Here is a 20,887-nt window from a genome sequence, read left to right as displayed (position 1 = left end):
AGACAGAACATGAATTCTACTTAAAAGGGAGACTGACAAACAGTGTCGATATCCAGCTCCCTGGTAAAGAGGCTCTGTAGAGAGGGCACGTCGTTGAACATGCTAGCTAGGTAGCCACGAATGCTTCGCTATGACAAAAGCCAGTATCTTACTTGCGTAGGGCTGCACAGATACAAATTCCAGAGAACAGGAACAGACACAGCACGATGAGGATGGGGACAATTATAGCTGTAAGCTTTAAGCCTGCACGAGGAAAAAAAAAAGGATAAAAGTTAAAAAGGCAAATTACTGTGAAGCTGTTAATTTTTACTACAGAGAATGCAACAAGAGGCAGGTGTTCTTGTAGGAACACTCCTTGCAAGAGAGCATGAAACTGTAAAACTATAAAACTGCAAGGCTGGTCCTTGGCCGTACTCAGTTGCCATGTGCCTATGTGGAGCAGCGTTGAGATGAAAGAGTTAAATATACTTTCTCAAGGCTGACACTTGGCTTAATATCTATGTGCATCCTTACAAAGAGCAGTTCTTTCTTATTATACACTAGGTAACTTTTAAAAAGCCACTTAAAAGAACTCCATTTTCAGTTGCTTATAAAACTGCCAAATGAGGCTGCGATTTTATGTGCTGAGAGTTTGACTCATGCTGAACTGGTTGAAATATTTCACTCAAAATAGTTCAAAGATTTCCAGGAGCAGAGCTAGGGAAAAACCTGTTTAGCCCCCGTTAAATTCTAACACAACATGATGTAGAGCAGGGATTTCAAAATTAGCAGTGGGGTGGCTCTTGTGCCAGAAGCGCGCCTTCCGCTATTTCTACCGACACTTACCAGGCTGTGAGAACAAGGTAGTGCACATGTCCACAGGGTATTCACAATTTAGCAGACGAAATCTCAGTAGATTTCATTTTCAGTCAATGTGGGTACAATTTACCCATCTTGCTGCACAGATGAACTGAGCTTGCTCTTGGCAAGAGCAATGCCATTTCAGAAGAGCTTTTTTCTTAGAGTGATTGCTTTTCTTACAACCAGTTTTTTTTTTTACGGAGACATTGCTGCAACTGTCAGCTATCTCATGGGTAGCAGTGTTTGGCGTGGTGGGTCTGGTAACTTCTGCCCAGCTGCAGGTCCACCAAACCATCAGTATAAGCAACAAATGTTGTTCGCTTGATTTTTAAGATCCAAGAAATGAGCTCCACATGTTAAAGGATGAAGATTGAATATTTGGGAAGAAGTATGAGAATGAAGGTATCCTGAGCCTCGTGAACATAGGCATTACAAAAAAAGTGTTTAATTATCCAACTACTGTATGTTGCTTAGAGCTGGGGACCTGCTCTAGGAGGAGTCCTGGTTGCGTAAAGAGAATGTAACATTTTTGTGAGACCTCTGCCTCATGTGTTACAAAAAGTATAAACTATAGGAAAAGAGTGAAGAAGAGGTCCTCTAAAAAAGGCTGATGCATGGTCAGGAAAGCCACCTACCAAGCATGGCAAATAAACCAATATGACAGGGAAACCAAAGCCTGATGTTTCATACATCAGGAAAAATGAAGGCTTTCAATCTCTTTCTGTGCCTTAAGACAAAAAGAACCTATGCTCCTCCCTCTTCTCTCTGTTGTTAACCTTTATTAAAGTCTGAAGGGAAAATAAAAGTTTTGATTTGTGAGACAGTTTAAAGTTCACTCAGTCTGGGCTGAAGACATGATGTATCTCAGAGAAAATGCAGTGCTAGGTAGCGTTACCCAAGTTAGTTTCTTCCGATGGGATGGGCTCTGTAACAGTCCTGTCTTCTTTTCCAAGGGATGTTTCTGTGCTCTGGCTCGGTTTCTGCCACATTGAGTGTGTAAATGAACTATTAGCTGCAAAAGAGAAGGGGGCATCAGTGGCACCGTGGTGGCACAGGGGACTCTGTAGGCACCACGCCTGGGGAGCACTGCTTACCCCATACCTTGCGTTATTCGACAACCCATCAGCTCGAGCTTCAGTGCTATTCTTTGGTTCCAGGTTTGAGGGATAATTCGCACGTAACGGGCCACTATCGGAGGGATAAAGTTATTGCGTACTGTGTCACCAGAGTTGGAGTTGCCCTGGAATACCTGCAACGAAACGTAAGCACGTTGTTTGCTCCATTTTAAAAGTATCTTTCTTCAAAGTGCTCCTGACATCCAACTTCAAACATGTTAATTATCCTAAAACTAAGATATATTGATAATCTGGGATGCAGCCACAGCATTTTTGGAATGGAGAGCTCTGGAAAGAAATAATCTTTGTGGTTCTGACAGATGGCCACATTTTGCTGTTAGCTCAGAGAAGAAAGATTATCACTCTCTTTCAATTCTGTGTAATTTCTAGTTAATGTATGCTGCTATAACGCTATTATTTTTGATTTAATAGTGCTGCAACACCCTTACTTGGGCAACAGGGGATAAAAATGTAAAAAGAAAAAAATGAGGTGAAATATTTCTAGATGTTTTAGTAAAATGGTCAGTTTTCTGTATCAATCTTGAAGAGTGACTATTAACCCTGTGGTTGCATCTCCTTTTCCCTGCACGTACACAGTATTTCCCAGACTCAGTTCAGCCCGCACATGGAACAGTAGTCCTTGCAAGATGAGCTCTTGGAGATGCTTCGGCATGATCTAGGAGAACTTAGAAACCTGATCAGACAGGGAAGAGAGCTCAGCATTTCTTAGATAAAATGCCAGGCACATGGGGTTCTGATGGGACAGGTTTTGTCATGCACCTTAGCTGAAACTAAGATCATATATAATACTTTCATAAGATTATTTGTAAATAACAAGTCCTCATGGAAAACTGTAAATCAGGAGATTTTAAATAGCTAGCCTTCACAGTTCAGACATTACTAGGTTGATTTTTTGCTTTTTGGGCCAACACCTCCTAAGTTTAGCATGTTAAAAATCTTAAACCAGTTAATGTGGTGCAGTGAAACTCCTTGCCATACAACCTAAGAAAATCAGAGCTAGTAGGAAATCTCTCTATAGCTCTACCAAGTTTTTAAAAACTGCCATCGGGACCAAGGAGCAGGTAGAGCCTTATCCTGAGGTAAGCTAAGCTCCCTCAGAAATGATGAGTGAAGGTATGACTTTGAATGCTGTGGGGGCAGGGAGGGGCATTTGGGGTTTTTGGGGGGCATTTTGTTTGTTTGAAAGGAATCATTAGGCTTCAGGGGAAAATGTTATTAGATGAACCTGTGCAGCACATCCTTTGTCTGCAGGAACTAGTTGCACTGCTTTTATCTGTTCATTGTTAAAGTTACTCAAAGTCTGTGAAAGCTGTTGTGTGGACAGGTATTTTGGTGCAAAAGCATTTATTTTATGTTCAGTTACATCAGTTCCTAACAGGCATAGGCTGCGCCCACAGATTTGGGTCAGAAGAGTCCTGCCAGCGAGGGGTGGGGAGCGCTGCAGCCCCTGGTGACGGTAACACAGGCGGCTCAGTCTGCTGGGGCAGCCTCACCAGCAGTGCTGTGCTTTTACCCAGGCCGGCTGTTTCGCTTGCAGGGGGTGCGTTGACCATCCTGGTGCATCTGAACCTGAATGCCAGCATTGCTGGTGCCATACCAACTGATGCTTCTGCGCTGGTACAGTGTTCCTAGCACAGGCAAGCACTGAGCTGAGCTGAAGGCTTGCCCAAACAGCCTGTTGTACAGCTTTGATTACACTGTTTGTTTTTTTTAAAAGAAGGATATACACATACACATGGCTCCCTGGTGTGTGTCTCACAACTTCAGCAAGCCCTGGATAACTTCTTTGTTTCAACAAGCTCGCTATCTTCTCCATGGCCGTAAATTACACTGGTGAAGACAACCCAAGTCTAGACAAGCCTGCAGCTCCTAATCTTTCTTGAGAGAGAAAGCCTACCCTTCAATGTCAAGGCAGGGTACGCAGTATTGCTCTGTGTTTTCCTGACCCTCCCACTTTCCCTTACCTTTTCTTCATTGCTCAGAATTCCTTTGTAAGTTCTCCATTTTGAGTTGTTATTTTTGTAGTTCATTGTAAATGTCTTTACGTAAAAGTTGAAATTCTGCATAGCAGATCCAGAACCAGTGGTCTTAATCCCTTTTAACAAAATGCAAAATACATTTTAATTTGTTAGGTATCTTTTTTAAAGGAACACTTTCAAATGCAAACACAGAAACCAAAACTATTTGGAGAACTTTACCTTCAAAGTCTTAATTAATTTTTCAAACTATGATGGAATTCAGGGGTGGTTACTGAGTTTAAAAGTTGGGTGAAGAATGGAAATAAGTTTTAATTTAATTTAATTTGTGAATTTAGAGCAATGGAATTGCTCAATTTAATAACTCCAAAAATGCTAACAGCTTTTTGATGGTATTATGGTCTATATCAGCAGTCTTTACATCAGCAACTGTAATTTACATTTCTACAACTAAACCAGTAGCTGGAAATCTCTTTCACCTGGGCCATTATTTCAAAGGCTATGACTTTAATGTTTCTTATTGATGCAAGACTGCATCATTAATAAGTCCTAAGCAATCACCTATCATTCATCCAGACTCTATTGGTCCCTCTGTAAGTATTTTTTTCTGAGGCTACAGCACGTTTACAGATCAAGCATGCATGACTGTTGAGTCCAATCCTATATCCCTATAGGAAGACCAGTTTTATAAATAACGATTATTTCTTAAATACGCAAATAATATTCCTCAGTACAGAGATTTCATTACTTTTAATGAAAGAAACATTACATTAGTGCATTATTAACTCTTCAACTGCATTCAGTTTCTTCTCTAGCTGAAACCCCAGCTTCTAATAACCAGACAGTGACATACCTGTTATTCTCTTTTTCTCTCCAAGGTCTATCTCCAGCCATTCACGATTGCTGCTGTGGTTAGAGGCCCAAGCCAGTCCTGGAACTTGAAGCCAAGCCTTGTCAGGAGACCACTGGAATAGTTGGCCAAATTCGTTGGTCTCCTCCCAGTAGGAAGATGCAGTAACCTGGCTCTTGGAGAGGAATCCCTCTTCCAGACTGAGAGATTTATTGCAGCCTAGGAGTCCCCACACAGACAGGCAGAAGGAGTTATTTTGCATTTTCACAGGATATTTTTACATTAGGCTAGCAACATATGAAGACCACCCACCACAGCAAAGTCAGATGTTGCTTAATCTAGTGCTAGCCTGATGCTATCCATAAGCTGTGGTGTTTGCCCGTCAATTTGTGGTGGATGATCCAGTACCAGAGTGCTGTAGTTCCTCTCCTTTACCAGTTTAACTCCTACATATACAACACCTTCTGACTACATCTGCTATTTTTCCTTGCCCTTTTGTTTTTTAATCTCTGCAGTTTAGTCTCATTCCTGTGAAGACTTCTTATATTTTTTAATTTTCCTTCTGAAACATAATATTTACATTTCGAGATTGGCATTAACTAATTTTGCTGTACAACACATTTCTCAGATTCAGGCACTGTACTAAAAGGAACACTTTACTGTAAATATTTCATGATTCTCACCTGCAATTAGGGCTAGGAAAGTTACTCATTTGAGAAGCTCCTTGATACTGCTGCCAAGAGGTGATATGAAGATAATAGCTGCAGGTAAGTATTACAAACTCCACCAAAGAACCTGCAAAATTTCTGCACATCAAGGTTCTTCAGAGAAAACAGGCCAGTGGAATAATGTTTCAATGAAGTTAAAAATAATTCCCTGGCAGTTTCAAAGGCCTATACATGCTCTACAGTTTTCAGTGGAATAGTAAATGATTTTATCTCAGTTGACTGAAATATAATTCAAATGAACGAGCGTGAACTTTTTCCCCCTCTTTGCTATGTTTTGTGCAAATGAACAGCTTGACAGATTAAAGACGCTTTTGCATCTTGGAAAGTCATAAACAAAAAGTCGTTCTGTATCAGTGCAAAGTAAATATATTTTCATTCCTCTCTCTGTTTTTGTTTTCTTGTATAACGAAGATGGAGTTTATAAATGTCTGAAGAAAAACGGCTTTCATTTTCTGCCGCCTAAAGTACATAGAAATGGGATTATCTGATTGCCATTTTTCATATGCTGGCACCAGAAACGTAGCAGCAGAATACTATTTCTGTTTCTCATCTATGTGCGTATGACCTATTCCTATTCTGTGGATTTTTTTCCTAGCTCACTTCACATCCCTTCAAATTCTTTATTCAATTTGCCAATTTAAAAAAAAATTGGTGTCCTAAAATATCCTTCCTAGACATAGCCTGGCATTCTCCTGATTACTTTTCAAAACTTTTACAGAAAATACTCAAATAAAAAGGTAAAATTTGAATGGCTAAAAATAAAGCCATTTTTCTTACCATTTGAAGTAAATATAAACCGCTTATCTGACAGCGAACCACTGTAAGAAAAGAAGAAGGTAATTCAGCCTTTCAGGAGGTGGTCACGGGAACGCCAAGGTACAGTTTCAGAATCCCCATTTATCTAGCAAAATATCTCTGGCCAGATAGCTGCTTACTTTGCTGGCTGGTTGCAGTCCCCAGTCAGAGGACTCTTGTGCATCTCTCACCGTGACCAAATTCAGATACATTTTTTGGAGCATTCATCATGCTTTAAAGTGAATTCTCATCCCATCAGCCTGTTACTCTTGCTGCACACTTCCACTTTTCTCCTCTGCACGGGCCCTGTGCTGCTGTGGGAAAGCTTTCCCCTTCTGCTCCTCAGACCAGCAACATGAGAGCATTCAAAAGGGCCAGGATCAGGGAAGACAACAGGGCCTGGAGCCACCAGCAGTGCAAGGCTCCAGCACCAGGCTAGGCCTCTCCTCACCTCCTGTGGCATAAATTAGAGCAACTTCGCTGAAATCAATGACTTTCTATTAGTCTAAGTCCACATCTAGTTTGAAGAAAAGCCAGCCTTAAGCGCTGTGAAAGAGTTAACACTTGATGATGACTACACCTTCTTGGGCTACATGTTTATTGCAGACAAACTGAATGAAAACTACTCCTTTTAATCTGGATGGGAATGGGTTCTGTTGTAACCATGACCAACAGCTCCCATCAGGAAAGGTTCTTCTCATTCCATTAATAGGACCACATCTTTGGCTCCCCTTTTCTTCCTTCTTCTGACATGGACTGCTTTGCTTCAGGAGAAAAGCTATTTCTTGGGCCACTCCATACAACCCAGCACAATGCAGGACAGGATAAAATCACCATTGTAAGAGAAAGCTGTGCTTTCCTTGGCCTCCCATGGACCCACTTTCTGATTCCCAACGAGATGCCCCTGAGGTTTCATTCCAGAAGCAATGACTCTGTCTGGCTGCCTAATAAAAATAAAAGCCCGGGGTTTAATGTGAAATTAGTTTGTGTTTCTTAGAAATCTGACCCCTTCCACGTCGCTTCCATTAGCTGCACGCATCACTTGCCCCTTCTGAAAAACCTTGGCCAGCGTGACTGAGCAGTAAAACAACTTCTGCGCTTAAGCATCAAGACAGCTTCCTTTCAGGCTGCTCTTTGTTGTTGGCCAGGAAAATTTCCCTGGAGGAACTTCTGTGGGCTAAGAGTGGTGCCCACGGCTCTGTGTTTTAAGAGCACTGCAAACCGGGAATAGGTAAGTGGTCCCATGTCAAGGTCAATAAAAACACTGCTTCTTTTTGTCACTGAGGGAAAACTAATGACTACAGGCAAATGAAGCTCTTCAGAGCTGACAGAGAGCGCTGGGAGGGAGCTGATTTATTTGGGCATGTAGGCGGTAGAGTAGCTGGAAGGAGAAACTCAAGCCCTCCCTCCCACATCTTCCCCCCAGGCAATCCTCAGGGGCCATCAGATGTGCTCTGCTCACTTCAAACTAGTTTGACATTCCAGCCAAAACAATTTTTGCTTTCTTGGTGAAGGCAAAGCAATCCGTTTCAAGAGAAAAGAAGAAAATAAACACCTACGGTGATCAGTAAAACCTACCCAAAACAGAAATCACAGCACTCCTCAAATATTTATGAGATAAAGCTTTGTAATAAAAAAGGCACCCAAATCCGTTTCAAATAGAGGGCTGCAATTTTAGCAGAGAAAGGGAGCGGGTTAGTATTTCTAAGGTCTATAAAGCTATGAGATCAAGCTGAAATATTTCTGCTATAATTCTGCAAGCCACTGAAGAGGACAAACTAATTCAGTAAGTGGTAATTCATCAGTTTCCTAATGTGACAGGTGGCATTTGTCACACAAATTTCACTTTGTCCTTTAAGGGATGGTGTCACCCCGTGCTTCTCATTTTCCTGACAACCTTCAGGAGCCTGCCTAGCCAACAGTACCAACGATGGGACTGCACGGGAGACCTGTGCTGGTAGCTCTGCAAAAAAAAGGATGCTTAATAATGCCCATAATAAACTTCTGCTAGCATCAAATCCTTTTTTTTTTCCAGAGTCAGCCTCAAGCAAGGTTTTTCTAAGCAGTCCAGGTTAACCCCATATCTCATCTTTCACTATCGATGAGCATGCGGTCTGTTGCGTTTTCAAAGATGAATGATTTCACGTGCATGGATGCATGGTCGCAGGCTGGCTCACATGGCAAAGTTAAACCCCCATATATTTGTACTAGGGTATCAGGACTGCCCAATAAATCCAGCCACTCGATCGTCATTATAGCATTTGTGGGTGCAGGTCTACGCATGGATCATGAGAACCAAAAACCTCACAGGTGCTGAAAAATGCAGTCAGGGAGGCCAAGGTCAGCTCCTGAGGGCGGGTGAGAGAGCGAGCCGTAACTCCGCCGTCACATTACAACGCAGATATTTAACAGCTCGATGCACTCCAGCAGCAGCTTTTGATGAGGTCAATTTCAGCTCAAGTCACTAAATAATTTAAATCTTTAATACTTAAATCCACTATAAATGAGATTTTAAAAACTTGAGTAAGCTCTTATTTAAGGGTGTCTAAAAAGCTCTTAAAGGATTGCTGTCCAAGTACCAATTTTTTCTCACTGGCACTGGCTGCTCCGCAGGAATTTCTTGCAGCATGTAGGTATCCTGAGGACAGGGAAGCCACGCAGCTTTGGAAACACCTCTTGCAAAAGCCACTTTTAAAGCACTAACTTCATTGGTTTGTTTTCTTAGTAAATAGGCTCACTGTTTCTGGGATCACTTTTTCATGTTTTGAAATAAAAGGATTTCCCTGCATCCTGCAGTTTCCCTCTTGTGGGATAAAGAGCTCACATCAGCAGTTCCTCTGCTCCCAGGATAGTCCCAGCTGCCAGGAGCATCAGAAGCATCCCAGGAAGCGCTGTGCTCACACTCCCATTTTTCTCAAAATCTGTGCCATCTAATTTGCAGGTATCTGACCCAGTACAGGCCTGTTTACCTATGGATCCCTGTACAATCTGTAGGAAGTGACAGTTGTCTCTTCAGGGCAGTTCAGTCCCTTTGAGATGTGCGTCAAGCTGGAGGGGTCCTTCTGTCTGCCCCGGCACACAGGAGAGCTAAGGGGGCTGCACTCCTTGTCAGGGTGCTCTCTTGGGGGACTTGCTTCATCAAATGGGCTAAATCTGAGCCCTGGAGGCTGGCTTCAGCCTGGGAGCCCATGTTTCAGCTCTTCTGCAAGTAAATGAGAGTCTTCCCACTTGATGTTAGAGACAAGTTTGCATCTCTGTGAGAACTTCTATTACTCACGTGAAATGTATAGGATATTTTGTGACTAGCAACATTAAAAGGGTGCTTGGCAGTTAAGCTGATGGGTTAGTTACGCAAACCATGGTTTCCCCCAGCACCTGTATTTTTGCTGTCTCCTATGCTTCATTCATTGCCCACTAGCTCTTGTATTGTGAAAAAAAAAATAGAAATGGGAATCCCAGCTGCCTTTCACTATAACGTTTTATGTTCTACTGTCTGAGTTACTCGTTCTGGGATACTCAAGGATTATAAACATACAAGTGTATGTAAATGATTCTGTAACATCCTTACATAAGGTTCAAAATATTTAATTTAGGGTTTCACTAAGCTGGCATGGGTGATGGAAAGAATTCATATTATTTGTTTTACAGAGGGGCTTAGTGCCTGACCTGAGCTCTCAGTCCTGCTTTGCTTCAGACAAGCTTATATTCATTTTTTTAGGCAATTAACTTTCAAGCAACATGTGTAAGAAAAACAGAAAATATTTAGGCTTTACAGGCCTTCCACTAGTGGTCTACATGCTAATCAGCTTTTTATACTCCAGTGCCATTGTATATAAAACGTTTCAATCTGTGCTGAAGTTTAAGCACAGCAACAGACCAAATGAATGTTGGTTTGTTTTGGTTTTTTTTGATCAATGAAACCATGACTGTAAAATTGTCAGGATGGTGTGGAGAAATAATGGAGAAAACAGGAAAAAAAGTATAAAAAAAGACATATTCCCTTTACTCTCATAGGCTATGGGACTGAGGATATTTCCCTTCCTACAGAAAAAAAAAAAAAAAAAAAGCCTCATGGAAAATCCAGAAAACATTTGAAAATTAAAAAATATAAACCAACATGAATGACAGAGGCAGTTGCTGGAAGTGCTTACTGTGCTGGATAGAGATTAGAGGATTTATTTCTACTTCAACAACAGTACAATTAAAAGTCAGAAGATTAAGTGGTAAATGTAACACCCTTGCTAAAAATATTTTAAAAGAGAAAAACTCTGAACATGTCAAAAGCACAATGTTTAAGAAGTTGTTTGTTAAATCCCCTATGGGTCAACAGCACTTTTTATTTATTCGTTCCTCCTAGCTTTTTTTAAACTTTAACATGAATTTATCATGATTTATTAACACATCCATTAAAGGTGTTTGTTGCAGAACATCGTACTTTCATGTATCTGCTAACAAAGTAATTTGCAAATACATTTTGGAAGGAAAAGAAGAAAAAAAAAAAAGAAGAAGAAAATACCACCCTACATGGTACAGAGTCACTGAAAACTTGGAACATTTTCCTATACCTGATGCTAACACCATTTTAACAAGCCCAAAACCCCTAGACCCAGGATTAACATCTTTTCATCCTCAAAAGAGCATTCCCACCTGCTTCTGCTGATCTGGGCAGTGCACTGTGCCCCAGGGGTTGCTCCCAAAGCCAGCCCTGCCAGCCCATGGTACTCACTCGAGCGAGGGGACACCATTGGCAACGATGCCTTCGTAGCGGCTGATGCCCTTCTGCTGGGTGACGCTGATCTGACCGCCCAGCTCGTCGGCAATAACACCTGCGTGGATCGCCGACTTGCACAGCAGAGAGGTCTGAAAGGCAGAAGCCGTCAGAAGCCAAAGCTCAGAGGATCAATCTGACAAACTGCTAATGCTTTCACTTCCAAGCCACTATTATACAGGTGTTACAGCTTGTAAAATCTGGCAAAGGCTCAAGAGGAATAAGGAGAAGAGGAGAAAGAACAATAATCTTTGACAAAAATACATATGTTTCCAAAAGTCACTTTTTTTTTTCAAATCAAAATAATCTGCTTCTGAGAAAATGCTGTAAGGTTTTAACCTAATAAGTGTTATGTCGCTCCTCAGGAAAACAAAGTCAAAGGCAAGGCAACTCTTCTTTGCAAAGAGAAAATGTTAATTATTTGATGGACTTGCCTGAAGGCAGACAGAGCTATTACTGTGCCTTAGGATTTGAGTCATGGCAAACATTAGGAAATTTGGCTACGTGGTGACTGGCTGCTAGGTTTTAAGTACAGCTCATTTGCCACTGTCTCGGGTGGGATAATCCACATAAATGAAAAATAGAGACTGGACAACTTGTGTGCCAAGTAGGTGGCAATAATGCACCCCTGGGCTAGGACAGAGCAGAGAAGAGCCAGTGGAAGGGGGCAAAGGAGACATTTCCAGCGGCTGGTGGAAGAGATGGGTCCTGTTCACGTGGGCCAGGTTGGGCTATGCTACTCGACAAGCTGGGGTGCAGGGCTGTCCCCTCTAAGAAGGGCTGGGGACACAAAGACAGCAGCTCTTCAGGGGAGCCCAGCAGGTCCTTCACATCAGAAGAGCTGAATCGCCCTTAAAGGTGGAGAGGAAATTTCTTTCAAAAATTCCTCAGCGCAGATAAGATCTACATGAGGTCATGCCATGTGCTGCTTTTCTTTCCTAATTACCCAAACCAAGGGCAGAAATAACTCAAGCTAATGAGAATGTGATGTGGCATTTCTTTGTTTTTTCAGCTCTGCCACTTTCCAGGCTGGAGCGGCATGCTCGAATAACTGGATGAACAGGTTAAACACAAACGCTGACTTTCTGGAAACTCAGCAACTGTGACAGGGTGAGATTTTACTTCAGTGGTATGATTAAACTTACACCACAGTGACAGACATAAAGATTTCACAGGCACAACGGGAGGAGAGTCCAGGGTGAGGGGCACAGGGAGGGCAGAGCACTGTGTGCTACGAACTGTGGATGAATGCAACCACTCAGGCAACGTCTTCACTTTAAAGAATGAGCAGTTAAAGCAACCCAAGAGGTTGGTAGTTATCAGTGGGATGTGATTAGGCAGTGTATAATACTTATTTCGTATCAGAGCAGATTTCTGGGATACCACAGGCGTAATCTTAAAGAAACCTCACACGTTACTGAAATGTATTTCTTTTCCTACAAGAGAAGACTTTAGAAAAGAAATGCATGTGGACTCCAAACAAGTAACAGCTAAAGTCATAGGAATATTTAGCAAATCGGTGAGCACTGCCTCAAGAGGGACAAACCCTATGCAGGGTTTTTGCAGAAAGCCAGAAACCACAAGTCAGGAGGTGTATTTGACAATCAGTGGACTTTGTTCTCACACAATTGATTGGGCTGTTTAAAAAGTGTCCCCATGTGCTTACATAATGATAACATACTCATATACTGATAATAAAAGGTATATCTAACACAGCTGGGAAGAATTACTGACAAAAGTCAAGCAGCAGAAGTTGAAACCGAGTTGTGCTCTGCTTCTCACTCCTGTCTTTATAAATTTCGCATTGTTATCCTGTGTACTTACATCTCTGTATCCTTCTCCGATGTTCCCAGAAATGTCCCCTGCTATGTCTCTGCAGCCAGCAGGACAGTATCTGCTGCAGTGAGAGAATACGAATTTGTGTAAAATACAAACTGTAGTGACGATACACAGAAACAAACTTGTACAAAAGAAATGCTCTCAACCCAATAAATATTTTAACAGTAAGTTCTGGCTGATGTTCTGTTAGTGAGTTTAGGAGGCAAATAAACGGGCCCTTGAGTTCATGAGTGGGCTGCACACAGCAGCACACAAAGGACCAGAAGAGTAGTTTTACAAGGGCATTTCTGTTTAACTCTCTCATTCTAGAAATGTTGCCACGCAAGTTTTCAGCACAGCCCAGATAAGAAGCCTACCTGCACATCCAGACAGCAGCCAGAAGAGCATAATTCATTATCATTTCAAATCGTATCACAAGGTTCAAGGAACCAAGACATTATAGCTTGTCCTCAGATAATCTTGTATCAGCTAGGGCGTGATCTGCTCTCAAGAGAAGCACTGGAATTTGAGGCTACTTTGAATTTCAAAGAGGAAACTCTTTTTACATATACCATGTATATGTATGTCCAAATGAGACTTGCTTTGTAACTCTATTCCCTCGTTTTTCTGGGCTGCAGATTTCCATTTTGCACTACTGCTTCTCGCAACAAGGTCTTGGACTGTTATAGCATCAGAGCTCAAAAACATTCACTTCTCCAGAAAACCAAGACTGTACCTGCCTTGTGTGATATTTTCTAACAATTGGACCAGATGGCAGCTACAGCAAAGCAAACAAGAAAGCTGCAAATGCTCTTTACCTGTATTCAGCCTTTGTGTAGTGGTTTGCTCGTTCCAAACATGTGATTAGATCTGTGAAAAGTTTACAAATGTCAATCCCCACTGCAGGACGAACAGTTGGCAGATAAACATTTGGCTACACATGCAATTAAATTTAAAGATCTCTCTGTATAATACTTAAAAAAAAATTATTAAAAAGAAAGTTACAGCTATGGTTTTCTCCCATTCTTTCCATCTCCCTCTTCTACTCTTATGTTTTACACCTTCAATGCAGACCCCCAGAATATTAATGTAGGAATCAAATCTTAATCTCTCCTATTCCTTCATTTTATCACTGTGGGGTAGATGCTGGACCCCAGAATCCAGCTTCAAGAAGGAGCTTCAAGAAGAAGGTGCTCATTTTTCACTAGGCCTGTATAGCAAATTGTCTGGATAAGATTTCAGCAGCTATTATAGCTGGTTAATGTTACAACTGCTTCTTCCACACATGCTATTAAAAATACCACGGTTCATGCTAATCTGGAAATATTTAGCACCAAACATTTGCTCTAAAGTCTATGTGCATAAAGAGGATAACGAAATAGGAGGGACTATGCCACTAATCCTTCAGTACTTTTGGATTTCACTTTACCTGGATGATCACTACTGGCATAGGACAACAGAAAGCCTCGTCCTGACACATGGGATCCACTCTCAAAGTGAATCGTCGCTTCGTTGCTATCCAGAATGATTTCTTTAGGGACGGGCATCACGTTACCACAGTACGGCCCTACAGTCAGAACAAAGAAGATTTCAAAAGTTTAGATGACATAATTAGGCTGGAAAATTCTCATGACTAGCAGAGAGTTTCACAACACACTCATTCTCTTTCAGTACCAATCCAAATGTTGACAAAAGGATTTTGGCTTCAGTTCTTTACGGGCATGAGCTCCAAAGTTACCCTGACAAGGAGTGGCCAGGATCCAACTGTCTCTCCATGGCAGCAATTCCAGCATCCATGTCTCTCATCACATAAGCCTTAAGACAATGATTAATGAACTTTGGCCTTTGAAGTACAGCACGCTTACAACCAGCAGTAAAAATAGAGAGCAGAACAGGACATTCAAAGGCGATCCAAGGGATCTACACGGGGTCCCCTAGACAAACTCTCCAGACGTGTACAGTTCACAGTGCTGTAGCACAGCAGCTATTCAGGAAAGATCACAAACAGGGTACCTGGTTTTCAAGGACATGTGTGCCACAAGCCAAACTGTACTACAAGGCAGTGCTACTCCACTCTGAAAATTTCTTATTTTCATTTTAGAAACATCATCAGACCATTGAAGTATACAGTTCAAATCTCTAGAGTTTTAAACAAAAAAGAGCGGGAGAAAAGGGGAAGATGAAGGGAGTGGGAGAGAGAGACAAGAGCCTTGTGCTTACATTGAACTAGATAACAGTTTTATAGCTGCCAGCTGCAGTACCTTGGAACCGTCTTTGGGACACTCCTGTCTCATGACAGCAGGCGTGCCCGGGACTCAACAATTACATTTCCTTCTGAAGAAGTCAGTTCCCAAGGGAGCTTTCTTTTGAGATTGCCGTAGCCTTTGCTCTTGCCTTCTGTCACCACACCTGGGTGCAAACACTTGTCCCTGGCTGCCCTCAGATACGTATGACACAGAAAATCCAAAGCAGTTTGGGTACACTTTTTTGGATTTATCAGGAGGCTTACAATATAAAATGCTAAGAAGAGGTTTTTGTAGAATGGCAGGGGTCTTTTCCCCCAAGAGAAAAAAAAAAAAACAACCAAGACCCTTTACAAGTCCTCAGCCTGTCTGTTCTGGTGAATATCAGCTTTTGGATCCTAAAGCAAGTCCTTGGGAGGAAAAAGGATCACTTTGATTTTTCCTAGACGACCTCATTGTTGTTGGCCTCACAGATGGTGGCTACTTTAGGGCAACTTGGAACTGGCTTCTGAGATATAAGAAATTACAATCACAGCACAAATGTGATGAGTGGTACTTCCCAACGGGCTCCTAAGAGCCTCTTCATTTTACTTGGTGCTCTTCGGGGGGGTCTTTCCCTAATACTTCACCAGCCTTATACCAGCTATAAGATCAGCCTATTGAGTAATCCAACTGGGGTCAACAACACCCAGTTGTCAGCAGAATGGGACAAAACAAAGCAGAACTCCGTTTTTTGGTGAAGCCGGGCAGGCAGAGAAACAAGCAACGAGCGTGACATTTCCCTGGAGTACTCGTGTTGAAAATGACTCATAACTCAGAGAAAACAATGTCTATAACAAGGGTTAAACAAATTGCTTAGGAAATGAACTTATCAAAAAGACAGCATCTGACACTGTGTCATACCAGACAACTGCACGACTGATTTATTTGAGAGGGTCTTTTGTGTCAGATTGCAGTGGGAGAAGTAAAGTGCTAACTTAGATTTTGTTTTTTTTTCAAGAGAGAGAAAGGGGAAGAAGACAAGGAGGCATTACATTTCTTCACAATAAAACACTTGCGAAAGCTTTAGCTCTTTTCTTCTCTCAAGGACTGTCTCTACATATTTTCTCACAAGTGCTCTTTGGCTTTCTCCCTCGCAGCGATTGGCAGTGACCTGTCTACTCTGTAGGTATAATTTAGACGGCTGATTCACTCAACCACACACCGGCTGGATCAGGGCTATGTGTCTCCTCCAGTAGCAAGTCTACATATGTTCCAGCTAATTATACAAACGAATCACACTTGTAATAAGCAAAAAAAAAAAAAAATTAAAATAAAATAAAATATCTAGACATGCAGAATTGTATAATCCAAACAAAAGCCAAAAATTCCAAACCAATCAGCTTAAGAAATCAGCATGCAATGCCTAAAGACAAATTTCTACTGTTAAGTAATAAAATCAAAAAGAGTTCCCAGGCTATGGTTATATTCTGCCAAGAGCAGTTCTGGCATACTGAGAGACTCCCATGTGAGTTCTCAAATCTGAGGGGGCCTAGGACTAATTCCTTAAAGGATACAGAAGCAAGAAACAGTATCCACTAGAGGAACAAATATTTTCCAAAAGTTTATCAGTTTTCTGCAGAGATTTTGAAAAAAAAATTAAAAATTTTTCTTTCGTTGCAAGCTGAGGAAACCTGGCAAAATATTTCACTATTTTGAATCTGCTCAATAATTCAGGTAATATCATATCAGCACTACACTGACAGGTCTTCAGACTTTCCTGAGATCTAGCGGAGTTTATTTCCATGCTATGAAATACAGAAATGAGCACTGAGAGATACGATTTAGAAAAATACAAGTATAAGTATTATCTTACCCCTCTATTGCTGGTCTTAGAGAAACCGATCAGATACTGGTTTGGCTTAGAGAGTCTTCACTCCCTGAAAGACCTAGACACGTGTGCAGTCTGTTTTTAGGAAGAGGTTTTTTTTCCACTCTCCTCAGTGCTTAATATGTTTAAAAGATCTAAGCACCTTTCTGATTTGATTTACCCAATAATATATTATATTATGTTTAGCAGCACCTCTCTCCATTTTGCCAAGTTTTTAAAGAGTGGCCTTTTTAACCTCAGATGCTCATTTTCTCTGTAATAAATTTATTTTACATTGATGGTCTTCCAAGAAATTCCCCAGGGGGACAACAGGTAATGCTTAGAAAATAAAACTGATTCAGAGTCAAGACACTTCTTTGGGTTCAATTTTGACTGATGGGAGAATTTTATGCTTTCATCTGTTTTCTAATTTGCTTTAGAAAAATAATGTATTTGTTTTTAACCACATGTACTCTTTCCTATGCCCATTTAATGTTGTAAAGCCAGAAGAGAAAGGATAATCTCCCAGGGTCCCTGCATTTCAGCTTGTGGTATGCCTGAATTAGATGTACTTTTTATATACACAGCAACACCCAGCAGATTTGCTCTCCATTGACCTACCTATTACCTTGCATACATATATTGTGAGATTTTATAGACACTAGAAGACCAAGACCAATCAACATCTGTAGACTTTAGACTTCATCTGAAAACTATATTTACTAGTCAGCATTTTCACACTTGCAATTGAGGTGACAAAAATACTACTTTATTGTCTGCTTTTAAAACTCATACACGCTCCCTGTCTTCTCCATGTATGATTTATTGATTTCCCCAGGCTGTCTATATGAATACTGTCCAGCCACAGTGGAGAGAAGGGATGATGGAGAAAGCCTTGGTTTGTGTCTGATATGAAAGGGAGAAACTTGTTTGTAGGGCCCTGTTAACTTTTACTGCAGTATTTGGACTTGACTCTGGATAAACATTTAATTCCTAAACCTGGGACTAAGCCAGAAGTTTTTTAAGATCCCTTTTGAGAACTGCCAGATCACATTATCAGTTTTTCATTTTCTAATGTTAGTTGTGAGGTGGGTTGTTTTGCATACTTGGCTTGAAAAACAAGTCATGAATGCTGATCTTTCTCTCTGTTTCCTGTTAAAGTGACTGGGCTGGAGCTCTGCTGGGGTAAGGAGGCAGGATTATTTGGTTTGTTTACTAAGAACAAAGAAAAGAGTTTGATTTAATAAAGAGATGTGTTACATATCATGAAACTGAGTAGGTGTTTTCCATATTTCAGCATTACTACATCTAGATGCCAGGGCCTTTTCTTCGTTCCGTGTCTCATTAACAAGTTGACCCAACTGTATTTCCGTCTGTTCACTCCAGATTCTTTAATATATACAGATATTTAAAATCCAGCAGGAGAGCTATGGATTTTAAATGTACCTAATTTAATATTCTTTATAATTAAACTAACATTTAATGCCTTTAGTCCAGAACTCCTGATCTGTTGGTATGGTTTAAGTGGCTTAAATGAAATATTTTCATTTTGGAATCACTGTCTCCAAGCAATATTAACATCCTGCAAGATACACTCGTGGATATCCTTTGGCTGACTCATCTGGAGACTGAAGAGATTATTTTATGCATTGTTTGTTTTTTAAATGTTAGCAATAGGCTGCTGTTTTGTCTTTTTCATAACAGCATTGTTTTTCAAATCTGATGATCTTTACAGTATCGTCTGGTTTTGTGAAGTCTAGTTTACTTCTGCTGTCAACCAGGCTCTGGTATATTTCCTGAAATTGCTTTGTTGAATTATATTCTTTTATTTTTTCCTACTTCCCTTAAGAAGTGCTGTTCCTAGAGGACTCTTCTCTCACAGCAGCTGGCAATGCCTACATGCCATTTCCTAATACTTCCTGCCTCTTCTCCAAGACTTCTGCTTCCTTTTAAAAGCAATTCTGTCCCCTTTAGGTACTGCATGTCAGATTTATTCTGCTTTCAAATTCCTCACCTTCATTTGAAATCTGGAGTTTGACATCTGCAGAGGTCTTTAAGAAACTCAGTTTAGATATCAACTCGCAACGTTCCCTCTTCAACAGGGGATCTTCTCCCTTTTCTTTAACATTAGCCTTGCAGAGTAAGGCATGGCTGGTGAGCAATGCGGAACAACTATCCCATGGATCTGCCTCTCCAGGATTATAATTTCCTAAGGAGTTTGTTTTGGGAAAACAATGTTTTAAATTGTGAACCTTATATCCAGTAGCCTTTTCTCAAATAAAGCAATTTGGAAGTACCTCAGCAGCTGGGAAAGGACAGAGGATGTGATGAACACGGATTATGCTTGCTTCACTTCAGAGAAAAGCTCAGCCAGAGTGCAAATCTTTCACAAACAGCTCACAAAAACAGCAAGGATCTGTTGCATGAAAACTGCATTCTTGAAATTCGTCTCCATCCCACATTCACACAAATGCTTCACTTCCAGAAGTGGTAACTCTTTCCCTATCAAGGAGGAGAGGACAGAGGGGAGGCTTCTTCTTCATTCCAACCCTGCCACACACACTCAGGGGTAACCAGCATCACCTGGCAAGGATGTGCCAGGAGACTAAATGTGCTGCTCTATGCGCTTCTTTGCAGGACGTGGGGAAGGTGGTGTTTAATACTCAGTAGATACGAGTTGACAGAGTAGTCATATTTGTGAGTCAGGATGCGACAGCCCAGTTATTCCACATTTAACTCTGTGCAACACAGTCTGACCTCAGACTGAGTGGGTAAGCATTTCTTGTTTTAGGAAAAATAAATGTAAGTTTCAGTTAGTGTTTCCAAAGTGTTGCCAAAGACTGTGATAAAGGAAAGAAAAAGGCATCCAACTAGAGTCAGGCTGGAGACAAAATTACAAGTTAAAAAGGGAGGGTCTGGGCCACCTGCACTGACTGTAGGTCTGTCTGTTCAACCTCAGGTGAGACCCCACTTCTAACATGCCTGTGGTTTTAGCCAAACCCAAAGACAGAAGCACGGTAACAGTTAGGAATCATCAGTAAAGGCCTGTAGCTATTTAACAAAAACCACAGAAAAAGACACAATACACTTGATGCAGCTAAGAGGGGAAAAAAAAAAAAGAGAGTTCATTTGATAAAAGAAAAGCAGGCGTTCTTTGTTGCATACATCTTTCCAAAACTGAAACTTTGGTATACTGCAACCACTCGGGTGAAACCCAACTGTCAGAAGACTTCTAACTGTTAAGAAACTGCTTGACTTGATCTTCAGTGAGAACTTGTCTGGGCATTTCACTGGATTTCCTGAAATACCAGAAACAATATTGTAATAATAAGTTTCCTTTGAAGGGCGAAAAAGAACCCTGGACACACCCTTTATTCAAGCAAGATATTTATTACAATACACAATAACGAAAGACTGGTTTGATGAATCCCCTAAAGTCATAATGACAGGTAGGAGGCATTTGAAGGCTCTTGGCTCTCCTGCATACCCGCGCACACACACAAGTGTGCACGCACACACATGCGCACCCTCACTCCCAGCACCCATCAGACACTCACACATCAGTAAACAAACACCCAATTTGTCTAACAACCCTTAGTGACTAGGTGCGAGGAGGAGAAAGCATTTTCAGTATTTTCTCTATCTATTTCATGCTATTTACCGGCTGTAAATTATGCAAGAACAAGTTAACTGCTGTAACTCTCCAAATTATTACTAGTCACTCAGCAGATCTGACACCCACCCCAGAGGAACACATCAACCTCCCACTGACTGCAAGTGAATGGAAAAGTAAGTAGGCACTTATCTCTTCTTGAATCTATCTCTCCAGTCAAGACTGATGATCATCTCACAAAAACAAGGGAAAAAATACTAAGCCATTAGTT

The 20,887-nt window shown here is 41.1% G+C and overlaps 1 protein-coding gene across 1 annotated transcript in view; it reads right to left on the bottom strand.

Moving 5' to 3' along the window:
• Nucleotides 1-20,887, bottom strand: part of DCBLD1 (discoidin, CUB and LCCL domain containing 1) — a 49,509-nt gene that overhangs the window by 8,168 nt on the left and 20,454 nt on the right. Inside the window, exons 3-12 of the mRNA XM_086744304.1 lie at nucleotides 14,341-14,478; nucleotides 13,730-13,781; nucleotides 12,918-12,990; nucleotides 11,052-11,185; nucleotides 6,308-6,348; nucleotides 4,806-5,021; nucleotides 3,941-4,071; nucleotides 1,942-2,089; nucleotides 1,736-1,852; nucleotides 153-243 (exon numbers count right to left, since the gene is read on the bottom strand). Of these exons, the coding sequence (XP_086600430.1) occupies nucleotides 153-243; nucleotides 1,736-1,852; nucleotides 1,942-2,089; nucleotides 3,941-4,071; nucleotides 4,806-5,021; nucleotides 6,308-6,348; nucleotides 11,052-11,185; nucleotides 12,918-12,990; nucleotides 13,730-13,781; nucleotides 14,341-14,478 (1,141 nt within the window). The remainder of the gene's footprint in view (nucleotides 1-152; nucleotides 244-1,735; nucleotides 1,853-1,941; nucleotides 2,090-3,940; nucleotides 4,072-4,805; nucleotides 5,022-6,307; nucleotides 6,349-11,051; nucleotides 11,186-12,917; nucleotides 12,991-13,729; nucleotides 13,782-14,340; nucleotides 14,479-20,887) is intronic.

This window comes from Chlamydotis macqueenii, chromosome 3 (genome assembly GCF_036417535.1).
Source record: "Chlamydotis macqueenii isolate bChlMac1 chromosome 3, bChlMac1.mat, whole genome shotgun sequence".
NCBI lineage: Eukaryota > Metazoa > Chordata > Aves > Otidiformes > Otididae > Chlamydotis > Chlamydotis macqueenii.
This window is presented reverse-complemented; position numbering and strand designations above follow the sequence as displayed.